General features: G+C 33.9%; 4 protein-coding genes across 7 annotated transcripts; 3 read left to right on the forward strand and 1 right to left on the reverse strand.

Annotated features, from left to right (window-relative positions):
- Positions 1–4: 4 nt before the first annotated feature.
- Positions 5–4,679, forward strand: LOC129565547 (serine/threonine-protein kinase ICK). Its single transcript, XM_055440534.1, has 8 exons — positions 5–1,577; positions 1,722–1,889; positions 1,962–2,144; positions 2,211–2,366; positions 2,460–3,706; positions 3,810–4,076; positions 4,145–4,263; positions 4,330–4,679. The coding sequence occupies exons 1-7, from the start codon at positions 1,422–1,424 to the stop codon at positions 4,251–4,253; spliced, it is 2,286 nt and encodes a 761-aa protein (XP_055296509.1). The 5' UTR covers positions 5–1,421; the 3' UTR covers positions 4,254–4,263; positions 4,330–4,679.
- Positions 4,625–6,130, reverse strand: LOC129565549 (enoyl-CoA delta isomerase 1, mitochondrial-like). Its single transcript, XM_055440540.1, has 4 exons — positions 6,006–6,130; positions 5,505–5,744; positions 5,280–5,426; positions 4,625–5,176 (listed from the first exon to the last, which is right to left on the reverse strand). Exons 2-4 carry the CDS (start codon positions 5,739–5,741, stop codon positions 4,709–4,711), a joined length of 852 nt encoding a protein of 283 aa, XP_055296515.1. The 5' UTR covers positions 5,742–5,744; positions 6,006–6,130; the 3' UTR covers positions 4,625–4,708.
- Positions 6,131–6,216: 86 nt separating this feature from the next.
- LOC129565548 (mitogen-activated protein kinase 1) lies at positions 6,217–10,760 on the forward strand. Of its 4 annotated transcripts, none has more exons than XM_055440535.1 (9): positions 6,219–6,384; positions 7,024–7,300; positions 8,380–8,506; positions 8,607–8,852; positions 8,991–9,107; positions 9,195–9,362; positions 9,612–9,800; positions 10,020–10,150; positions 10,275–10,760. In XM_055440535.1, the coding sequence occupies exons 2-9, from the start codon at positions 7,113–7,115 to the stop codon at positions 10,318–10,320; spliced, it is 1,212 nt and encodes a 403-aa protein (XP_055296510.1). In that variant the 5' UTR covers positions 6,219–6,384; positions 7,024–7,112; the 3' UTR covers positions 10,321–10,760. The 4 variants fall into 4 exon arrangements, with proteins under 4 accessions (XP_055296512.1, XP_055296510.1, XP_055296511.1 ...); XM_055440536.1 differs by lacking the exon at positions 6,219–6,384 and adding an exon at positions 6,822–6,839; XM_055440537.1 differs by having other exon boundaries at positions 6,217–6,384; positions 10,020–10,760.
- Positions 10,761–14,658: 3,898 nt separating this feature from the next.
- On the forward strand, positions 14,659–19,941 carry LOC129565551 (transmembrane 9 superfamily member 2). The gene is made up of 7 exons (XM_055440542.1): positions 14,659–14,959; positions 15,024–15,188; positions 15,746–15,940; positions 16,434–16,637; positions 16,825–17,612; positions 17,722–17,881; positions 18,071–19,941. The coding sequence occupies exons 2-7, from the start codon at positions 15,051–15,053 to the stop codon at positions 18,572–18,574; spliced, it is 1,989 nt and encodes a 662-aa protein (XP_055296517.1). The 5' UTR covers positions 14,659–14,959; positions 15,024–15,050; the 3' UTR covers positions 18,575–19,941.
- The last annotated feature ends 2,036 nt before the right edge of the window (positions 19,942–21,977 follow it).

A 21,977-nucleotide genomic window follows, 5' to 3' on the forward strand; every position in this document is an offset into this window, starting at 1 on the left:
TGCCGTTATCAATGGTTTAACCAAAGGAGTTTCGATATATCTTTTGAATTGATTAATTGATTAAATAATTTTTCTGTTGGAATCAACGCTATAAATCTATGAGAAATTACCAAATGTGCAAAGTAGAACAAGGTTAACCTTTTTTTTCCGGTAGGATTTCAATGAAAAATTCAAACTAGGCTCAACTATGATTAATTACTATAATCGTCAACATTGTAAATAGAGAAAAATGTCATATTATTCGTGGGTTTGAACAAACAGCAATCAGGGCCACTACATGCATGTGTATCCATGACATTGACCAATTAGATATATTTCATAAAGCCATTGAAAAAGTAAGAAAATAAATCGAAATTGAAGTTTATTCGAAATTACTTTAATGAAAAAAAAGTTTTTCGGTGCAAGAATCAATATTCCAAGTGTTCGATAAAAAAAAATCGTGTCAAGAAAACGCATTATATAAATAACGGTCTCTTGAGATTGCGCCATTCCAAATCACTTGTCACATCAGCCACTTACGTTCAGTTTACGTTATACAATTGCCATAACAACGGGATAAATAATGCAATTAAATGCGATGTAAGCGCTATCCTTTCTGTAAGTAAAGTTCTAATTGGAATTCAGAAACGATTTGCAATTCGTATGTGAAATAACCTTCAGTCACACATAGTATAAAATTAAAGAATTAAACACATAAAACTCACATTAAACAACTGTTTCACACGACCATCGAAGACTCTGTGTTCCGACAAAGGAAAAAAAATCAATTTCCAAACATAAAACAACCAAAAAACAACCTTTCTCAAAAGACTTTAACTCACTAAAATGGTAGATTATTAGGACACGTAAAGAAACCACGGATATATGTAAATATTATAAACACAAAATAAAAACATCATCAAGTTGATCAAATAAACGATAACAAAACTAGTAATTAGAATTTTAATCAGTTGTAAATTGTTGACTGAATGGCATCATTAAAGAGTTTTTTTCCCATAGTAAAATGACAAACTCGTGCATGAATATTAAAATCAATAAATATAGTGTATTTGGCACCATTATGACCATTTTCATATTGCGTGTTTCAAAATTATTGATATGATAATTCGATATTCAAGTGATAGTTTAGTTTCAATGTGATCGAATTGTGACAAGTTCGGAATACAATTTTCAATCTTCAGACAATGTAAAAACGCAAAAACAAAATAAAAACGTCCAATGGCAAAGTTATCGATTACTGAATTATTCACAATGTGCATTAGAAAAAAATTAAGTACATCAATAGGTTATTCGGTTGGTATATGAAGTAAAAAAGTTCGAGCGGCTACCATCGGAAAAACAGTTACGAATCCGTATAGAAAATGATGGTGCTTGAATGTTCCGAAAAGTGAATTAACAAAACCAATTTTGTGGGCCGAAAAATGAATCGCTACATGATTTTATCGCCATTGGGCGATGGCACCTATGGCACGGTAATGCTTGGTCAACGCAAAGACACTGGCGAAAAAGTGGCCATCAAACGAATGAAACGAAAGTACTATTCGTGGGACGAGGCGATGAGTTTGAGGGAAGTTAAGGTGAGAAAAACTAGTTGAAATTGTGTTGAAAATAAAAAGATTGTGTGAACAGTTAATAATATCCCATTTTGGTTCATAAGAAAATTAGAATAAATTCTTCATATCTTCATGATGAAAATTGTTCTATTTGAAACGCAATTTCAGTCGCTGAAAAAACTATCGCATGCCAATATAGTTAAATTGAAGGAAGTCATACGTGAAAATGATATCTTATATTTTGTCTTCGAACACATGAAGGAAAATTTGTATCAATTAATCAAAGAGCGCGATACGCATTTTCCTGAAGGATCCATTCGAAATATTATGTTTCAAGTAATAAGCCAATTTTGAGTCAATTAGCATACATTCAACGTGAATAAATAATTTGTTGCATATGTGGTTTAGGTTCTAAATGGGCTAGCATTTATGCATCGTCATGGATTCTTCCATCGTGATTTGAAGCCTGAAAATTTACTCTGCTGTGGACCTGAACTCATAAAAATAGCTGATTTTGGTTTAGCCAGAGAGATACGCTCTCGGCCACCATACACCGATTATGTTTCAACACGTTGGTATCGAGCGCCAGAGGTAGATTCCCATTAAAATACCATGGCTCAAATTACGTCAAACATTACTTATTTATGCTATTTCAAGGTTCTATTGCATTCAACCCGGTACGGTAGTGGTATCGATATGTGGGCGATGGGATGTATTCTAGCTGAATTGTACACATTTCGTCCACTCTTCCCCGGCAGCAGCGAAGTTGATCAACTATTCAAAATCTGTTCGGTGTTGGGTACACCAGGAAAGGTATTTTTAACGCATTTCACAATTATATATTCGCATCATACTTTCGAGTAATGACCTCTAACACATGCCAAAATGAAATTGCCCAATTTCCAGAGTGAATGGTCAGATGGATACCGTTTAGCGACCGCTATCCAGTTTCGTTTCCCAGAATGTCAAAAAGTCGATTTGAAATCCCTTATACCTCGAGCTAGTGATCCCGGTCAGCAGTTACTGAATGAATTTTTGTCATGGGACTCCGACAAACGGCCGAGTGCGCAGCAAGCATTAAAGTATTCGTTTTTTCAAGTAGCGAAACGTGGATCGGACCCAATTCACGTTCCCTCGATATTGTTAGCCAAACATCAACAGCAGCAACCGATGCATGGTCGAAATCAAGGTTTTCACGATGATCACATATCACATGCATCGCTTGATGAGACGGAAAGTAGTTATCTAAAAGATACGGCAATCAACAATCGACACTATGACCAATTCAATTCATTTTATCGGCATACGAATGGCATTAAACCAGCGATGAACGACACGAAGCCGACGTCCGAATATCTGACTGATGCGGATCTATCGCCGAAACGGAACAAACCTGAAAATGGTATAAATTCTACTTTGTTTAATGGCGATCTAAATAAATACACAACTTCATTAAATAATAATTATCAGTCAGAAGTGTCAATGGACGACGTAGCTAGCATTGATCTAAATCATAAAAATCCGTTTACAAGTAATACAAGTGATACGGGATTCTCATCGATTGTAACAACGCGAAATTCACAAAATTCATCGGTCGTTCAACCAAATCACATAAACGATACAAATGGACTAAAATCAACGTTCAACTATTCAAAAGCCAATAATGAGCTGCATCAACGCAAGGACATTGTAAATGGGATAAATCAGCGTCGAAACAGCCGAATTATTGAACAAAATCCATTCCCCAGTGAAAAAATTAGTGATATTTATGTCAATCGACACATCGGAAAATTGTATGACAACCGTGGCAGCAGCATTTACAATAACAAAATCTATAATGGTGTCGATGAAAATGTGGAAAACAGTACCTGGCAAAAAGATTATTTACAAAAGAACAATACATTTTTCTTACATGAAAATAATTCGGGCAATAATTATAATGAAAACAGAGATTCAAAAATCTATAACATTTTCTCGAAGCAACGAATTGTGAAACCAATCATTGTTGATCAGACGAAAGGCGATGATGAGGAAAATGGCTATTTGTTGGTTAAAATGAGCAGCGCTGCAAAAATACCACCGAAGAAAAGTGTCGCAGTTATGCGGGAAAATCAGGATGCGTTCGAAGATAAAGAGCTGGATAAACTTTTGGGGTAAGTCTCTTGATATTTATAACTTGAATTTGACGTTGAATATAGAAATATTTTGAATTGTTCATTTTTTTCACATTTTCGTTTTCATTTTACTTTTCTGAAGCAACAAAGTGAAATCATCAAAGTACAGATCAGACTCTCTAGCTACGATACATCTCGAAGATTTATTCGGCCCGATTTCGATTGATAGCCGAGAAAACTCCTCCAAATATTATCCAAATACTGTTCCACAACCAAAAGTCTCGGCATTGAAAACATTTGGACTGACTAATTATGACACGTTCGAAGATCGAATCAAACCAACAGTATTTTCTTCCGCCAATGTTAACAAGGGTCGTAGGCGATCACATGAACTCGATTCCAATAGAACGTAAGTTGTTCCAATTTATTCACGCACATAACATGAAGAAGAAAGACTAATGCAAAAATATTTTACAGGAATGCGAATTTCATGAATGGTTTTGCCAATAACGATCCGTGGAATGATTTGAAAAATGCGGATCGTATCAATGCGTGGCTCACAGACAAAGTTCGCCATGGCATTTAATTGCCTTAAGGTGAAGTCAAGCGGCCAATTTGATGATCTTTGACTAAAGTGTCCGTATTTCTTTTTCTTTCTCAAGATATGTTTTCATCCCATCACCAGGCAAAGGGAACTTTTTTTAAAAGTCACTGAAGCACCTTGAGCGATTTGGCCAATAAAATATGGATGTTGTGTTATTTAACAAGAACTTAATTTTTTGTACTTGACCAAACTTGTTCATGAGATAAATATAAAAATGCAGAACTGTGAATGTTCTCCACTAAATATAAATAGAAAGTTCCATTCAAATGAATTCCGAGCAATTTTCATTTTACCCAAGAATTCTAATCAATATAGTGAAAAGTATTGTTGTTTATAAATAAAATTCTGTTGCAGAACATGTGAAAAAGTGAAATTGAGACATTTCTTTATTAAAAATAGATGGTTAAAGAACAGTTTTGTACAAAAACAATTATTTCTTAGGATGATTTTTTCGTTTTAAGGCTTTGCAAATACAATTCCAGGCCTTTTTGAACTTTGGGCTGATTCAAAAAGAATAAAAATGTTTGAAGATCGCCTTCACGGTTATTTTCAAGTTCAGCCAAGTCTTTGCCGCGCAAATTTTTCTTCGTAATTGCTCGAGCATCGAATGACACCTTAGAAAATTGCAGTAAGAATTCTTCGCAACGTTTGATTGCGTCTTGTTTGTCGGCAGCTACTTCATCGATTAGACCAATCTTTAATGCTTCATCAGTTGAAAACATTGTGCCTAAGGTTAGGGCTTTCTCGGTGTCACGAACAGAAATCACATTACGCATGGACGATTGAAACCATACTGGCGCTACTATACCCAAACGAGTCTCATTCAAACCGATTGTTAACTTTGGACACATCACACGGTATTCACAACATAAAGCCAACAAACAACCACCAGCTGGAGCGTGACCCTGTGTAATTTTTGGGAATTTTGGAACAAATGTTTAGTTAAGTCTTCTTTTGGGATGAAGAAGTGTTGGAATGAAAACTTAAGGATTCTTTAGTAGGTCTTACACTGATAGCAGCGGCTGTTGGAAAAGATGAGCCATACAATTTCAACCAAACCTCCTGTAATGTAGTCCAGAATAATTTCGCTTTCTCCGGATCTGGTTTATACATTTCCAATATGTCCAAACCGGCTGAGAACACCGACGGTGATGACTAAAATGATCAGATTGATTGACTTTAGTTCCTCCAGAATGATACACAATTACTATGAATGAAAAAAATTCTACAAACCGATGTCAAGATCAACCCCTTTGACTTATTTTTACCGAGGTCAGTCAATACGGTCGAAATTTCCTGTAACAATGGTTGATTCAAGCTATTTACCGGTGGCCGATTCAATTCCAACGTTGCGATTCCCGTTCTATCATCAACTGATAAAGATGAACTGATTAGCTTCGACTGTCTCATCGCCGATGTCGAAAGGCATCGCATCGAATTGAGTCGAAAGCATTGTTTTGCCGCTAACATTTTCTAAAGAAAATGAAATGACAATAAACGATAACAAATTTTACGAATTTTTGCTAATTTATCTAAATATGGAATTGCTAATAATTTTCAGATGTTTTGAAAGTATGTGGACTTTGTACTTTCTAAATACACAATAAATCAGGTGCAAAAATTATAATTCCAACATTGCAGATGCACCGATTAGTGATTCGAGAAAAAGAATTGAATAAATCACTTAATAAAAATCCAATTGAAATAAAAAGCTAGAATAAAATCTATTTTTACCAATAATTTTCTCCCGCAAACTTTGATACTTCAAACTGGTGAATGAAGTGTCTGTATTGTAAACACTTCGTTCGTTCCGTATATTTTGGATCTCGTTTCCAATGTTTTGTTGTTCATTTGACAGTTATCGAGAGGGAGACACCTGCTCAACATCATTGCAGGGCCGTGCAAATGCCCATTTTGCTGATAACTTCACACGTATAAACACACACTCGGTATACGACAAAAGAAGAGAAGAGAGAAAAAAAAACTAATTCTGGTACAGAAGCATAGCTATACGCATCCAAAGACATACATTATCAAATCTGTCAACTAATGGAGTGATTCGTGTGAAAAAGGACACCACATTAAAAAAAAATTGATTCGTGCTTGTTTCCAGGTAATAAGCTGTGTTTTGTGTTAATAATTTTCATTCATCGTCCATTCGATTGAGTTTCAATGCATACGGCATGCATTGTGCGGATTTTGCGATAGATCCGTTCCAAACTTGCAATTATTCATGCAATGTGTTAGAAAGGAAGAGATAACAATAGACAAATATCACAATTTTAATTTATTCATTTATGTTTTTGTGTGTGTGTCAGTCATAGCATCATATTGTGCCGAGTTTTTTTTTGGTTGGTGGATATTTCATATTGAAAAAAACATATTTTTTCAATTCCATTATTCGTTTATAAAATTTTCAAACTTGCAAACAAAAGATGATGTACAAAGCAAATGCATAGCGAAAAAAAAAATGTGTATGCACTTGTTCTCAAATGCAACAAATGTTTTTCCCTCTCGTTTACACCTTAGGCGTATTCGTTGATAAGTGCTTTTGCTTGTTCAGTTATGGTAAATCCAGTTGTGCAAACCGAAATTAATCTATTTAAATTTAATTTTCAATGATGCATTTCGCAATGAAATTCAACACACTTTACACACCCTAAAATATGAATACCAAGAAGTAAAGTTGTTTAGGAAAAAAATGGTTTCAATTTACGAAACAAGTTTTTTTTTTCGTTCATATTTTGTGTAGATTAGTGGCATCATCGGGCGGAAAGACTACACCAAAGTGGGGAAAAGATTGAAATAAATTTGCGTTACAGCCGTGGGAACGTTACGAACATGGAACGAATTAATGAAGCTAGCAACGATGGTCCGGGTGGCAATGGTATCGCCAATCCGGACGCTGCACAACGTGCCCGAAACAACGCCAATCCAAATTGTGAAATCATCCGTGGTCAAGCTTTTGAAGTTGGTCCGAGATATGCGCAACTAGCTTACATTGGCGAAGGTGCTTACGGGATGGTTGTGTAAGTACTTGACGAAAGTTTTCTTTTCAATTAGTAATAAGATAGTAGTGAGGTAGTACAGTGGTGGGGGGAGCTAACTTTCCAGATGGTTGAGTGTTTTTCCTTTATGCTGGAATTTTCATGTAGGAGGCCATTTACACTATGAAATAGCTCGAATCAGGTTGTTTAATTTGAAAATGAACCATGGCATCACTATGGCTGTTGCTATAGATTACATCAATTGTGTGTGTGTGTCATTAGGGGGTTGAAATAATGTTCAAATGAATAATGAATGATGTTCAATTGGAGAGCTCAGATAATATGTATGTTGGATATTGAGAAAAAAACCAACAATCAAATATTGATATAATAAGCGTCAGAAAAAGAATGATTCGTAGGGACAATTTTATTCCCTATTGTGAAATGAATCTCATTTTGTAAACAACATTTCAAGTTCAACACGAAATGATTCAAGACCCAACGCAAAACGTTCCACCTGATCGCAAATTAAAACGAAGCAATTAACGCAATCACAACGTTGAATGCTCTGTCATCACATGATATAAGATGCAAGCTGCTCGTTTTACTCAATTTGAATGCAGATGTTCGATACGCGCGTATGTTTATTTAGGCTTTGTCATATCAAACAAATAACGCTCACAGGCATCGTTCTATTTTGATTTATTGAAGAGAACGCTGGTGTCATCGTCTGATGAGCGTAGCTCAATAAAGCCAAATATAGGACTCATATCATATCATATCATATCATATCAGTTTGACTGCTAACCAACCAGATAAATTTCTATTGATACAAAAGCGATTAATAAAAATATTTTGACGTACTATAATAACACCAATAATCAATCAATATAATAGGTATGGAAATAATCGATTTTTCTTTCGCCTTATCATATTGTATCTGTCTGACACATTTTGGAAGTGATTTATTATCGATAGTTAATGTGTAATTTCGTATGAAGCGAGGACATTTAAAATGTGATTGTAGTGGAATAGAATGACTAGCCTCACCACACTATGCCTATATGAACTCATACATATCCACCAAACTGATGACAAATTTTTAATATTTCCGTTTTCAGATCGGCATATGATGAAGTGACACAGACAAAAGTTGCCATTAAGAAGATTTCACCATTTGAGCATCAGACTTATTGTCAGCGAACCTTACGGGAAATCAAGATTTTAACTCGTTTTAGACATGAAAATGTAAGTCTAACGATTTTACACCCATTTTATCACTTTCTTCTATTGCTTCACCAAATGTTAAACGAAAATTGATCATTGCTCATCGTGTTCTAACCAATAGATTATAGATATTAGAGATATTTTACGGGTGGATAGCATAGATCAAATGAAGGACGTTTACATCGTACAAGCACTCATGGAAACAGATTTATATAAACTATTGAAAACACAACGTCTCAGCAATGACCATATATGTTACTTCTTGTACCAAATTTTACGTGGATTGAAATACATACATTCGGCCAATGTGTTACATCGTGATCTGAAGCCGAGCAACTTGCTGCTAAACACAACTTGTGATTTGAAGGTATGCTTCTGTGTATCACTTGGTTTATGGAATTAAAATCATTCTTAATTATTCTAATCTAGAGCTTTACTATTGGTCACATCTATTTTATCAATTTCGAGTCGTTTACTAATGAGACATTTCTCTTATACTCTTTAGATTTGTGATTTTGGTTTGGCTCGAGTAGCAGATCCTGATCACGATCATACTGGATTTCTGACCGAGTACGTGGCCACAAGATGGTATCGTGCACCGGAAATTATGTTGAATTCAAAGGTATGTATCTTCATTAAAGACTTTTCGCCCTTTCTTCCTTCCTTCTCTGTTTGATAAAACCTAACATTTGCTTTTCTCATCAAATAGGGTTACACAAAATCAATTGATATTTGGTCCGTTGGCTGCATTTTAGCGGAAATGCTTAGCAATCGACCAATTTTCCCCGGGAAGCATTACTTGGACCAATTGAACCATATTTTAGGTGTATTGGGCTCTCCATCACAGGACGACTTGGAATGTATTATAAATGAAAAAGTGAGTGCCACGATTTCTTTGCCCATTTCTTGCCCTTTCCCTTCATTCTTCATAATTTTCGGCAACAAACGATTTCTTCTTTTTTCGAAAATCTAGTAGCAATCAATTGGACAGTAAATTTTTTCGGCTTTACATTTTAAACGATCTTTTTCAGTACTCTCTTGACTAAATTTCCGAAAATTTTGGACTATTTTCCATTGTATTTGATTTGATTTGATTGAATTTGTTTGTTTATTTTTCTATATTTAGGCACGAAGCTACCTCCAGTCATTGCCATTTAAACCAAAAGTACCATGGACAAGGTTGTTCCCGAATGCAGATAAAAATGCACTCGATTTACTTGACCGCATGCTAACATTTAATCCACACAATCGCATTACGGTTGAAGATGCTTTGGCACATCCGTATTTGGAACAGTACTACGATCCAGGGGATGAGGTATGTTCAATAGACATCTAATGCTACACTGAGAAAAGGCTGGAAGGAAATATTCCAACCCTGCGTTGTAAATGTTGTCATTGCAGACGATTTTGTGAATTGTCCTACCATGGTTGGAATATTTCCTTCCAGCCTTTTCTCAGTGTATTGAATGAAGAACATTTATCAACGATTCCAACGACTTATTTAAAAACAAATTTCTCATATTCTTTCTCATAGCCTGTTGCCGACAGCCCATTCCGACTGGATATGGAACTGGATGATTTGCCACGCGATGAACTCAAACGATTGATTTTCGAGGAAACAATGCGCTTCGTCCATTCACACGAGCCAGATCATGCTCCAGCCATGTAAATGCTAAATTTTACTAAATGCATCATATATATATATTCGAACTATACAATACCATTCTTCTAACCGCATAAACAAACCACTTGTTAAATTGTCGTATAATTTTTTTTTTCTTCTTCTTAGCAACGATCAATTGATTCACTCAATTCAATCCGCAAAAATAATATGATGTGTGAAGTATTCAAAGAAATTGACATGAACCTTACTGATAAATTCATTCTCTTCTCGTTTGTTTCTTTCAAAAATGTAATTCTTTTGATTTCAATGTTAGTGATGAGAAAATCCATTGAGAAATGAAAAGAACACTATATATATAAATTTGGAAAACGAGGAAGTTTTTGACTACATTTTTAAAACTTATTGTCTCAAATTGTTAAAACACACACATTTTTTTCTTCGATGATCAGCAAATCGACACTAGTAAGCAACAAAGTGTATCATTATCAAAATTTTGTCCTTGAAATTGTTTAAATTTATTATAATAATAGCGTAAGTTGACTAAAAAAAAGTTATTAAGAAAAAAGAAAAGAAAAAAAAACTAAGCACGCCTGTGTGCCCGTGACGTTTTTTGCCCAAATTAAATTCTTCAAACAAATGTACTTATTTCCATGTGCAAGTATTTTGTGATCCATAAACAGAAAGCCATACGTTTCATTCGAATTGCATTCCTGACAACAACAACAACAAAAAAAACACGAAATTGAATCAGTTTCTGGTCATTCTATCCAAATTGAAATGGAATCAATCATTTTATTGGTTTTCAAATAAATCCCTTCGGCTATAATAGTTCGAAAATAAAACGAAATGGAATTGAAAAAAAAAACAATGAATCCAAGTGCTATAGAGAAAAAACTGCTAGGTAAAACAAGAGAAAGAAAGAAAATAATGTGTTGTACTATTTCATGTCAATTGATACGATAAAATCAAAGTGTATGAAAAAGCGAGAGAAAGTGTTGTTTGTGTCTGGACAACTCGCAACATTATATGTGTCGCTGAACATAAAAATGGGAATACAGATCTGTTACAGCAACAACCGAACATAAAATATTGTTCCCAAAAAACGTTACATGAATTTCCATCTAACGCGAGTGTAACATGAGTTGCATTAGAAACAGTATTAGCTCATGTTAGACTCGCGTTGGATAGAAATTCATGTAACGTTTTTAGGGAACAATATTTTATGTTCGGTTGTTACTGTAACAGATCTGTATTCCCATTCTTATGCTCAGCGGCACATATTTTTCAATTAATTTTTCGTCAATGTACTTCCCCCACTTCCAATTTCGACATTTAAGAATATACTTTTTAAAGGCAGAAAAATCATATTATTCTTTGTGCAAACGATGTGAGATTGGTTCGTTTGCCAAATTATATGTACCTACACATAGCAGTATACCTTCCATCATTATTATGTCAGTCAGTTGTAAGATGTATTTTGAAGAAAGAATCACAAAGATTCAGCCTCCTCTAATTGTGTTGGTGTTGAATTCTTTACTATCTAACTCGAAATTCTCGTAAATAATGTGGAATTAAACAAGAAAAAAAAACCCAAGCTCTATATATTCTATTTTTCTGTGTCATATTAAAATTAATGAGTTCAGTATTTCGTGTAAGAACAATCATATATTCAGAAAATAAAGAAAAGAGAAAAAAAACAATGAAACGATCAACATTTAAATAATGTAACATTCAACAACCAATCGCACTGATTCTTCCCAAAAATGTTTCGCTTTAGGTGTGCGGTTGATAAAAAGGACAAACAACCACACCTGTGTGTAGCCGCTTCCAAAACCGAAATGCACATCCATCCAACAGTGTTGGACCAACAAACTAAATCATTCTAATTAACGTAACAATAGTGCATTTTAAATAAGACAACCAAATGAAGATTTGGGCTTTTTCGCGTATACAAAACAACTAAAGAAATAAATAACAATTCCATTCTTTTAAATAATGTATTATTAGTTGTTTAGAAAGTAATTTTCTGCGATTTTCATCATAATACAGGTCTAAAACATTGTTTGCTTAGTAAATATTTAACGTATCAATTTTAACCGATATCATTAGTTTGCAATATGCAATCGTTTCAGACTTCGTTTCCGATTCTATTTTCCATTTCGAAAGAAGGCTTTCTTTTTTTGGGAGACTGATGTGTTGAATTTTAACATAAGCCGTAGATATTTTCAGTGTTTCATTCAAATTTACAGTTATCAATTTCACGAAATCGGGGTAATTTAAAGTTATTCCTTTTTTCCTTTCACAACAAATGGACGTGAACAAGACTTCGATATTTCTTTTTTAACACATAATATATCATTTTCGTGCTTTTATTTTCATATCTTCTCGGGGTCAAACTTTATTTACGTCGTTTTTAATCGTATCATTTTTCGAGAGAATGATTCAACATCATAAGATGGTTGATAACATTGGTTGTGTTCTGGAAGATGAACAAATGAAGAGATAAAAAAAAGCGGAAGCAACATTTTAGCTAGTCTTTAACTGTGGAAAAATAAACAATTTTTAGAAAATATAGTCATGGAAAAACCTTTTTATGGAGCATCGTTCAAGGCAAAATTGCTCTGAACATTTGAACAATTATTAGAAGTTGTTGTTTTATTAATTGTAAGGTGATTGATACCGTATTATAAATAAGTCATAACATCTTAGGTATCAGAAGTAGACATCTTCTTATTTGGAGAAAAGAATTGAAGAAAAAAATGAAACATTGCACTTAACAACAACAGAACTTAATCAATTTTTAATCGAGGGATTTCTTAGGCACGATTTGCATCTAAATTACGGCCCGTAAATAGTTAGCTATAGCTGATATGCTATAATTAGTGATGACTTATTACATTGCAAGCTACAATTTATAACCGTGCACCAGTATACATTAGAATATTATTACAACCATTGAAAGTTTCCTCTTACCGATTGAGAAAAAGAAAAAGACGAATTGCGATGCTGGGCATTTTTTGTGACAATTTCAAAAAATGTCGATCATAACAATTTATTTGGACAAGAGTAAAATTCACAGTTTCGATAATGAAAGTCAAAAATGTGCAGTTGCCAACAATATTATCGAATTGGCCTTTAAGTATAATTTTTACTACTCATAATGTTAAAACATGTGTATCGTATGTTGAACAAGCAAAATGAATGTAACATTTTTCAAAGTTTTGAATTCGTTATTTTGCTCTGAATGGTGTTCGAAATAAATATGATTAATTGGAAGAGCAATGATTTTTGAGGAAATCTTTTCCATTTTCAGCTAAAAAATACTTTCATTTATTAATACTGCAGCACAAAAAACAAACGTAATTCTTGGTATAAACATATATACGAAAGAAGAAAAAAAAAGACATTTAATCAAAATCATCAAACTTTAGAATAGGTTTCGACAAAGCAACTGTATGGCTCGTGAACGACGTTCACAGCTGACTTTAGTTTAATTCACAGGAGAAGAAAGGAATTTGAATATTCAAGAAATGTTAATTTATTCGGATGTGGCTTCCCCGTATGATTTTAAAACTCTAAAACAGCAAAATAATAAATAATTATTCATAAAAAAAAATTATAATTTACTCGAAATATAATCGTTAAGTCTTTTACGTTTATCTAAAAATCATACACAAAATTTGACATATAAACTCCTCTCCCGAAATGAATTCAAATGAATTCCACAATAATGTATTTAAACTAATCGCCTGTTTAAAAGAAATATATATTCAAAACATTAAATTTGCCAATTTATTTTGAAAGAAAAAAAAAACAAAATCTCTCTGATAATTAAAAATGTGCCGTCGTCGTAACTACAAAAATGTCAATTGTCAATACATCGCTAGTTTTTTTTTTCTTATATTTGTTAAACACATATGTTTTTGATTCTTTGGATGTTTACCATTTTTCTGATTCTAAAATATTTCTACAAGAAAGAAAAAAAAACGAAAAAAAATTGTTCTTAATATTTCATGAAAAGAGCGTTTCATATCTGTTCGTTTTTTGGGATAAATTCATGGAAAAAAAATAATTCAATAACTGTTTTATCAAACTCATTGGGAGACAGATGATTGAACGAAGTTGTGGGGCAATCCGAAACCATTCAACAATAACAAGAAATCGTTAAATAGGTACTTTTTTGATCAATTTTAAAATAAAAACTGTTACCACTTCTTCAAAAGTCAAAAGCCAGAGAATGAAAATAAAAACATTAAAATAACACGTACAAAAGAGCAGGTCAACTAATACATCGTTTTTGAACTTATGAATGTGATTACTATTATTATTATTATTATTGTTATATGTGTAAAGCATTAAAAATATAATTTTATGTGAAATCATTATTGATTATTACATACAAAAAAAAACACCTAAAACTGTGATTATTCATTCAATATATTTGTAACGAAATCGATATAGTGCCCAATAGCTGCTGGTTGATTTTTTAAAACATCATCATTTTTCTCACTCACTGTGTTTGACGTTTTGGCCAGCCCTGCGACATAGCTGTCAACACCATTCGCTAGCTTCTTCTTATTCTGATTCTATATTTGACTTCATTTAACCACATCTACATTTATTGCATTCGACGATACAATCAGTCGGTGTGTCACTGTTGGAAACTAGTTCAGTTTGTGTGAAATTCAAGTGAACGAAGAAGAAGCGAAAGAAAAAACTAACCAGAAATAATTTATTTGTTTCATTTCTCGTGTCGACATATTTTTGTGCAAAAAATCCATATGACACATCAAATGAGAATACACATCGTTGATATGAAATAAATACACAGCAATCTATGACTTGAACGAGTAATATATTTTCTTACGAGTTACAAAGAATCATTGTCAAATATCGTTTCTATTTAATTTCAAGCGAAAAGGAATCACTACGAAAAACAAAATGTTTTTGCACAAACGATTGAATAGTGTTAATCATTGGTGGTTTTTGATATGTTTGAATGTGTGCTATGGATTTTATCTACCCGGTTTGGCACCAGTCAACTATTGTAGAGAATCGGAAGCGTCATCACAATGTAAAGTAAGTAAGATTGTTATTGAAGTTAAGAAACCTTATTTTAGGGTATTACTTTGTTTAAAACATACCGGGATTTTATGGATAATCAATTGATGCACGCGAATTTTATAGATCTACCATTTTTTTGTAATGGATTCTATTTCACTTTTTTCAAGTGATTTGGGAAAGGAAATACGACACACAAGCGTAACATGTGAACATACTTTTGTGTTATCGCTTTTTTGATAAAATGTTTTTAATAAGAAATACTTTTCGGTTGCTACGTATACAATAATTGGTTTTATCGCCGAAATCAGAGTGTTCAAATGTACCCACATTTGTTGCACCAGACTTTTGTGTGCCTTTTATTTCTCTATCAAGCATCAAATAAGTATGAATGACACATATCGTTGTTTACATTTTCTTCGAATGAGAACAAATCGCAATTGTTTTCTGCCCGAACCGTTATTCTTTAACTACGCTGAATATTTCGACTTGGCTTCAGATAAAACGTAATTGCTATTTTTATTTAAACCATTTATCTGTATGAGTTGTTTTCTCTTTGTTTCTATTATAAACAGTCAGACGTCACGCTATATGTGAATCGATTGAATACAGAAGAGTCGGTGATACCGTACGAATATCATCATTTCGATTTCTGTCACATCGATGAAGAAAATTCACCGGTGGAAAACTTGGGCCAAGTGGTATTTGGCGAACGTATTCGACCTGGCCCGTACAAAATTGAATTTTTGAAGGATATCAATTGTCAAAAGGTAATTCTTGTAATTCAAAGTGCAAATAATTGTGAGCCCAACAATTCACATTCCACCAGTTTATTTATGTGCGAAAGAAGTGTTGTGTTTTATCGAAGGGCTTGCGACAAACAAATATATGTGAAATATTTCCAAATATATTCAAATACATCAAATATTTCAAATATTGAAGCATTATTTAATCACAAAATGCATCTTAATATTTCGTATATTTGACATATTTGGCTATATTTCAAATATTTTGCATATTTGAAAATTGAGAGGAATATTTCAAATAGAAATAGCCACAACAATATCGGATAATACCAAAAAACGTCAAAAATGTAGCTGAAATATGCCTTGAATATATCTAATATTTGAAATATTTGAAATATAGAAATATATGAAAATATGGCGTATTTCAGGCGTCGCAAGCCCTTCGTGTTTTATCAAATAAAAAAAACGAAGACTTTCCTTTGAAACTTCATTTTAAATTTGCAATTCCAAATCTTAGGTATGCACAAAAACATATCCAAAAGGCGATTCAGAGGCTGAGAAACGACTGGATACGTTGCGAAAGGGTATGAGCTTGAATTATCAACATCATTGGATCGTCGATAATATGCCAGTAACATGGTGTTATCCATTGGAAAATAAGAAAAAGTACTGCAGCATTGGTTTCCCCATGGGTTGCTTCTTCCGTCTTCACTCCGAAAGTGTAAATATGCCTCATTTTTTCCCACAACTATTTAAAATTCGAAATTTTCAAATTGAAAATTCTGAATTTGACATTTCCAAATTGAAAAATCCTAACTTAAAATTAAAAAAAAAATCAAAAAGTGAATGAAAACCACCGCCACGTACATTGAAAAAAAAATTCACCCATTTAAATCTTGAATTTACAGTATGAAGGATGCCCAATCAGCAATAAATACAACAAACCAGGATCCTACTATCCATTCAATCACGTAAGCCTAACGATTACATACCACAGTGGCTTATCTGAAGATTGGGGTGGTAGTTTCGGTGCAAATGGTGGTCGAATCATTTCCGTGAAAGTCGATCCAGCCTCAATCAACCATGTGAATCCAGACAAGCCTGACTGTAGCAACCTTGCTGAACCATTAGCCATTCCATCCAAATCTGAAAAGCAGAACGTTAACATCACCTACACATACTCCGTGAAATTTGTTCAAGACAACTCTGTCAAGTGGTCATCACGTTGGGATTATATTCTCGAATCAATGCCACACACAAGCATCCAATGGTTCAGTATTCTAAATTCGTTAGTCATCGTGCTGTTCCTGTCCGGAATGGTGGCTATGATAATGCTACGAACATTGCACAAAGACATTGCCCGATATAATCAAATGGATTGCGGCGAAGATGCACAAGAAGAATTCGGATGGAAATTGGTTCACGGTGATGTGTTCCGTCCACCTCGCAAAGGAATGTTGCTGTCAGTGTTCTTGGGATCGGGTGCTCAAGTGTTTTGCATGACATTGGTCACATTGGCTTTTGCATGCCTTGGATTTTTGTCGCCAGCCAATCGCGGCGCTCTGATGACATGTGCAATGGTTCTGTTCGTTCTGTTGGGAACGCCAGCTGGTTATATATCGGCACGGATTTACAAGAGCTTCGGTGGTATTAAATGGAAGAGCAATGTTCTATTGACTTCAACTGTATGCCCAGGGTAAGAACATTTGACACTTTAGTGTGTTGCCAATTAACACAAAATTAGACGAAACTTCAGAGAGAATTAAAGTATTAAACATTAACTTGCAACTTTCATTCATTGATAGGGTGGTGTTTGGACTATTCTTCGTCATGAATTTGGTGCTTTGGAGCAAGGGTAGTTCGGGAGCAGTTCCATTCAGTACACTTGTAGCATTGCTGGCTTTATGGTTCTGTGTATCTGTGCCATTGACATTTGTTGGTGCCTACCTTGGGTTCCGAAAACGGGTAAGTTTTTTCAAATAATTTTCCTAGTATTTCATCCATTTTTTGTCTTGTCTCCTCGGATTGATATTTTATTGATAACTTTGCCTCTTCAAATCGAGTTTTTCTTCAAATTTTTCTCTTTCTTCGACAATAACCTTCTCAATTTTAATTATTTTACTCAAAAACCGTTCATTCTTCTCTCTTTTTCAGCCATTGGAACATCCCGTGCGAACAAATCAGATTCCACGTCAAATTCCCGACCAATCGATCTACACACAACCAATACCCGGTATCATAATGGGCGGTGTCTTACCGTTTGGATGCATTTTCATCCAATTGTTCTTCATTTTGAACTCGCTGTGGTCCAGCCAAATGTATTACATGTTCGGTTTCTTGTTTTTGGTCTTTTGGATTCTGGTGATCACCTGTTCCGAGACAACGATTCTCTTGTGCTATTTCCATCTATGCGCCGAAGACTATCACTGGTGGTGGCGATCATTCTTAACATCTGGCTGTACAGCATTCTACCTGTTCATTTATTGTTGCCATTACTTTGCAACCAAACTATCGATCGAAGATACCGCATCAACATTTTTATACTTTGGATATACTCTGATCATGGTATTTTTGTTTTTCCTAATGACCGGTTCAATAGGTTTTCTGGCCTGTTTCTGGTTCATTCGGAAAATCTACAGTGTCGTCAAAGTGGACTAAGTAAATAATCATCGTTTTTATTCTCTCGTTTGTTGCAATTTCGAGCAACAATCAAACGCATAATTTCATTGGCACGAATAAGAAACGAAAATAAATGAAAACTGTATTTGTAATGCAAACTATACTAAATGATATGAGTGCTGAGTGTAGAAGAAACATTCTCGCTACTTTCCATAAATCCATGTTCAAACAATCAAAACTGGGTGTTCGAATGTTAATCACTTTGAATTTCTGTGAATATAAAGAAAAAGAAAACCGGCCGATTTCTAAGAAGAAGAAAAAAAACGAATCATGAGTTGAAGATTTCATTTTAAAAACTTTAATCTGTATTAATTTCAAAGCATAAATAAGACATAATGGACGTTGTCGCGCACGCACTGCAAGCAAACAAATAACAAGTAAACGCGGCTATTGTTTTTTTCAGAGTTTGATTATTTTCCTTGTTTTTATGTGTGAATCAGTAATAATAATCGATGAACACTCGTATTGATTGAAGATCCATGCAGGCGTTGAGCTGCAATGTGAACCGCATTACATACAATGAGTCGACTAACGCAACGTTTTCAACGAATGAGTTGAGAAAAAGGATTAACAGTTTCATTTGTGCCAGATAATGTACATTTAATTTACACACATACCATGCCACATTTACCACATACTTATATTCTTATCTCACGAATTTTTTTCAATCGAAACACACATGAAGCGCGCATATAGATTGAGATAATCATCAGAAATTTGCCCAAAAGAGACAAACAAACGATATGAAAGTATGAAATACGTTTGTTTATTGGGTATTGGTTCCTCACAAAATAAGGCTTCATAGTTGAGCACACAAGAAGTTCAGCAGAAGCACTACATTTGCATAGCGAATGTGTGTGGTTCATACTAATTCTGCGTATCAAACGATTCTCTATGTGTAGTTGTATGCTCAACTATGCAGCTTTATTTTGTATGTACACTGCTGAACAAACCATAGCGCAAATGTGAATAAGTCTAAGTCAACAACAGAATTTGAACTATGACCTGTCATTCGATTGCACACTTGCACTTTCACTGCGCGACAACCTCTGCTAACAAACAATATGTCTACAAAGCGTATCTTCTTCAATTTTCATTTGTTTTGAAATAGCGTGAGAAAAACTTTTCTAAAAAATGCATACAAGGGATTGAGATGAAAACAGTCTTTTTTTTCAATTCATGAATTCGAATTGAAATAAACTATAGTGATAAACATCATAGCATTAGTCTTGAACATTGTACTGTTTAACTAAACCTCTTAATAAATAAAATTAATCTATGTGGTATTGATTATTATGTAATATAAATTAAATAAAGAGGAAAAATCAATGAACTATTATACTGGATTTACTACGCTGTACACACTGCTTTTTTGACATTTTTTTATTAGTAGAATGCGTCATAACCATAAAAAACACTTTTAAACAACCATGATTCACATTGATAATAATTCAATGCATACTGATGGTACGGCACATCTGCAATTATCCATCTATTCAATATGATTTTTTGCATATTTGTCTTTTCGGGATTTTCCGTTTTCTTTTTGGGTCAAGACTCCTTTCTTGAAAAAGTTTTAGGAATTTTTCATAATCAATGAATTTTCAGTTATTTCAAATCCGCCTTTGATATTCTACACATACATTAAGCACAACGGAGATCCTATTTAGGATACGTTAGACAGGTATTAATTAGTATTTAGGAAACTGTCCATCGAAGCATGTAAAAATGTGAAAAAAGTAAAATATTTCACCTTGATACAGACTAGTCAAAAGAAACGGAGCTGTATCGAAGCAATAACAAAGCAACTGATCATCTTTCTAAACATTATAAATTGCTTGGATAAACATTTTACCTGTTCATATTTAAATGTATCAGAGTCGTTGTAACAATCCTTTGTTCCAAGAATTTTTATTCAAAATACATGTGTCATACTAATATTTCATTATAATTTGATCCAAATTGGAGCCTGACCGGTCCTATGTGGGCAGTAGTTTATATCAGATGACCTCGAGTACCATTTTCGACATCATCCCATTTGCTTTTTCCAAGTTCTTTTGGTCAATTTCTACATCGTTTCGAAATAACGTCGTAAAATGCATATCACCAGTTCTGTGTTCGCTTTCGGCACGTTTCGACGCAAGAAATGACTTTGATAACGTTTCTTTCATTTGATTCAATTTTACTCGGAAATAAAACACAACAATTTAGTTCTATAAAATATCTAATTTAGAATAAAATATGATTAAGTTTATTTCATACATTTAAAACGATTTTCGATTAGTAGTATTTAATTTACAATCAAGTCGCTTCATTTGATGAATTCGCTTGTTCCGTTTGGTTCATAACAAACAGCATACGGTACAATATTCACTTTCTCTAAGGCCCAAGAGTAGAATGCTCATTTAGAAATATTCAATGTGTTTAATCAATAATCTAAATTTATCCACAAAAATTACTCATTCGTATCATTTATTTCAATCTGCCAAACAAACCACAATTAATAGAATATGCAGATTGATTTATTCAAAAGCTAAAATATGAAAGCCTTACGTTATAAATTAGTCTGGGTGAACCTTATTCAATTCATTCGATACATGTTTTAAATGAATTCTTGTTGTTGATCATAACCGGATTTTGGATCGCTGAACAGCATTAATTCAACGTTTTGATATTGTTCCCGAGCTTCGGCTAGAGTGAGTCCATCTTTTTGCGGGAGATTTCGAGCAATTTCATGTGAAACAAAGGCAACAATGCACATGAATAGAAGAATGACATTATGAAACCATTCCGAAAGATACAAGGTAATCACTATGATGTGAACAGTGTGCTCAATGATTGCAACAGACGCAATCGAAAAAGCTTTCAAAGTGACTGGAAAGGCTTCAGCAAGCATGCAATGTCCGAACACATCGATCGGTATGGTCACATAGTTGAAATAGACGATTAAACAAAAGTGTAAAATGCCCGAAAGGAAATTGAATGAATGGGCTATACCGGTGACGGCTAACACTGAACTCAGCACACAGGAAATGTAGTACATGAAACGCTTGAGATTGAGTTTGTAAATAATCGCAGTGGTTATTGTGCCAAAAACAAACCAGGCCAAAAGCACTAGAGTAAGTTCACGGCTATGCAAGATCGTCAATAAATGGGCTAGAATCACTGGTGTTGCGTGCTCTATTTCATGGCTTTTCTCGGGCAACTTTTGTTTTTTCGACTCGTCTGGCTTTTTCTCCTTCGTTTCGTCATTCTTTTTCTCTTCATTGACTCGTTCTTTATCAGCTTTTTTTGAATTGGAATCATTTTCAGGTTTGTGGTGCTTTGATTTTACTTTCTCTTTCTCTTTCTCTTTCTCTTTCTCCTTCTCTTTCTCTTTCTC

Source organism: Sitodiplosis mosellana, unplaced genomic scaffold (assembly GCF_009176505.1).
Source record: "Sitodiplosis mosellana isolate CC-2019 unplaced genomic scaffold, AAFC_SMos_1.0 Smas_scaffold_3, whole genome shotgun sequence".
Classification (NCBI taxonomy): domain Eukaryota; kingdom Metazoa; phylum Arthropoda; class Insecta; order Diptera; family Cecidomyiidae; genus Sitodiplosis; species Sitodiplosis mosellana.

Bases quoted from the DNA above. Each gene is read 5' to 3' on its own strand.
- LOC129565549 (XM_055440540.1), bottom strand. From the start codon at position 5,741: ATGTTAGCGGCAAAACAATGCTTTCGACTCAATTCGATGCGATGCCTT. The intron at 5,427-5,504 runs GTTTGTAGAATT...TGATCATTTTAG, and splicing joins AGGGGTTGATCTTGACATCG to TCATCACCGTCGGTGTTCTC. The intron at 5,177-5,279 runs GTAAGACCTACT...AAAATTACACAG, and splicing joins CAACAGCCGCTGCTATCAGT to GGTCACGCTCCAGCTGGTGG.
- LOC129565551 (XM_055440542.1), top strand. From the start codon at position 15,051: ATGTTTTTGCACAAACGATTGAATAGTGTTAATCATTGGTGGTTTTTG. The intron at 15,941-16,433 runs GTAATTCTTGTA...TCCAAATCTTAG, and splicing joins AGGATATCAATTGTCAAAAG to GTATGCACAAAAACATATCC. The intron at 17,613-17,721 runs GTAAGAACATTT...ATTCATTGATAG, and splicing joins ACTTCAACTGTATGCCCAGG to GGTGGTGTTTGGACTATTCT.
- LOC129565548 (XM_055440535.1), top strand. From the start codon at position 7,113: ATGGAACGAATTAATGAAGCTAGCAACGATGGTCCGGGTGGCAATGGT. The intron at 9,108-9,194 runs GTATGTATCTTC...CTCATCAAATAG, and splicing joins AAATTATGTTGAATTCAAAG to GGTTACACAAAATCAATTGA. The intron at 9,801-10,019 runs GTATGTTCAATA...TCTTTCTCATAG, and splicing joins ACTACGATCCAGGGGATGAG to CCTGTTGCCGACAGCCCATT.
- LOC129565547 (XM_055440534.1), top strand. From the start codon at position 1,422: ATGAATCGCTACATGATTTTATCGCCATTGGGCGATGGCACCTATGGC. The intron at 2,367-2,459 runs GTATTTTTAACG...CCCAATTTCCAG, and splicing joins TGTTGGGTACACCAGGAAAG to AGTGAATGGTCAGATGGATA. The intron at 4,077-4,144 runs GTAAGTTGTTCC...AATATTTTACAG, and splicing joins GAACTCGATTCCAATAGAAC to GAATGCGAATTTCATGAATG.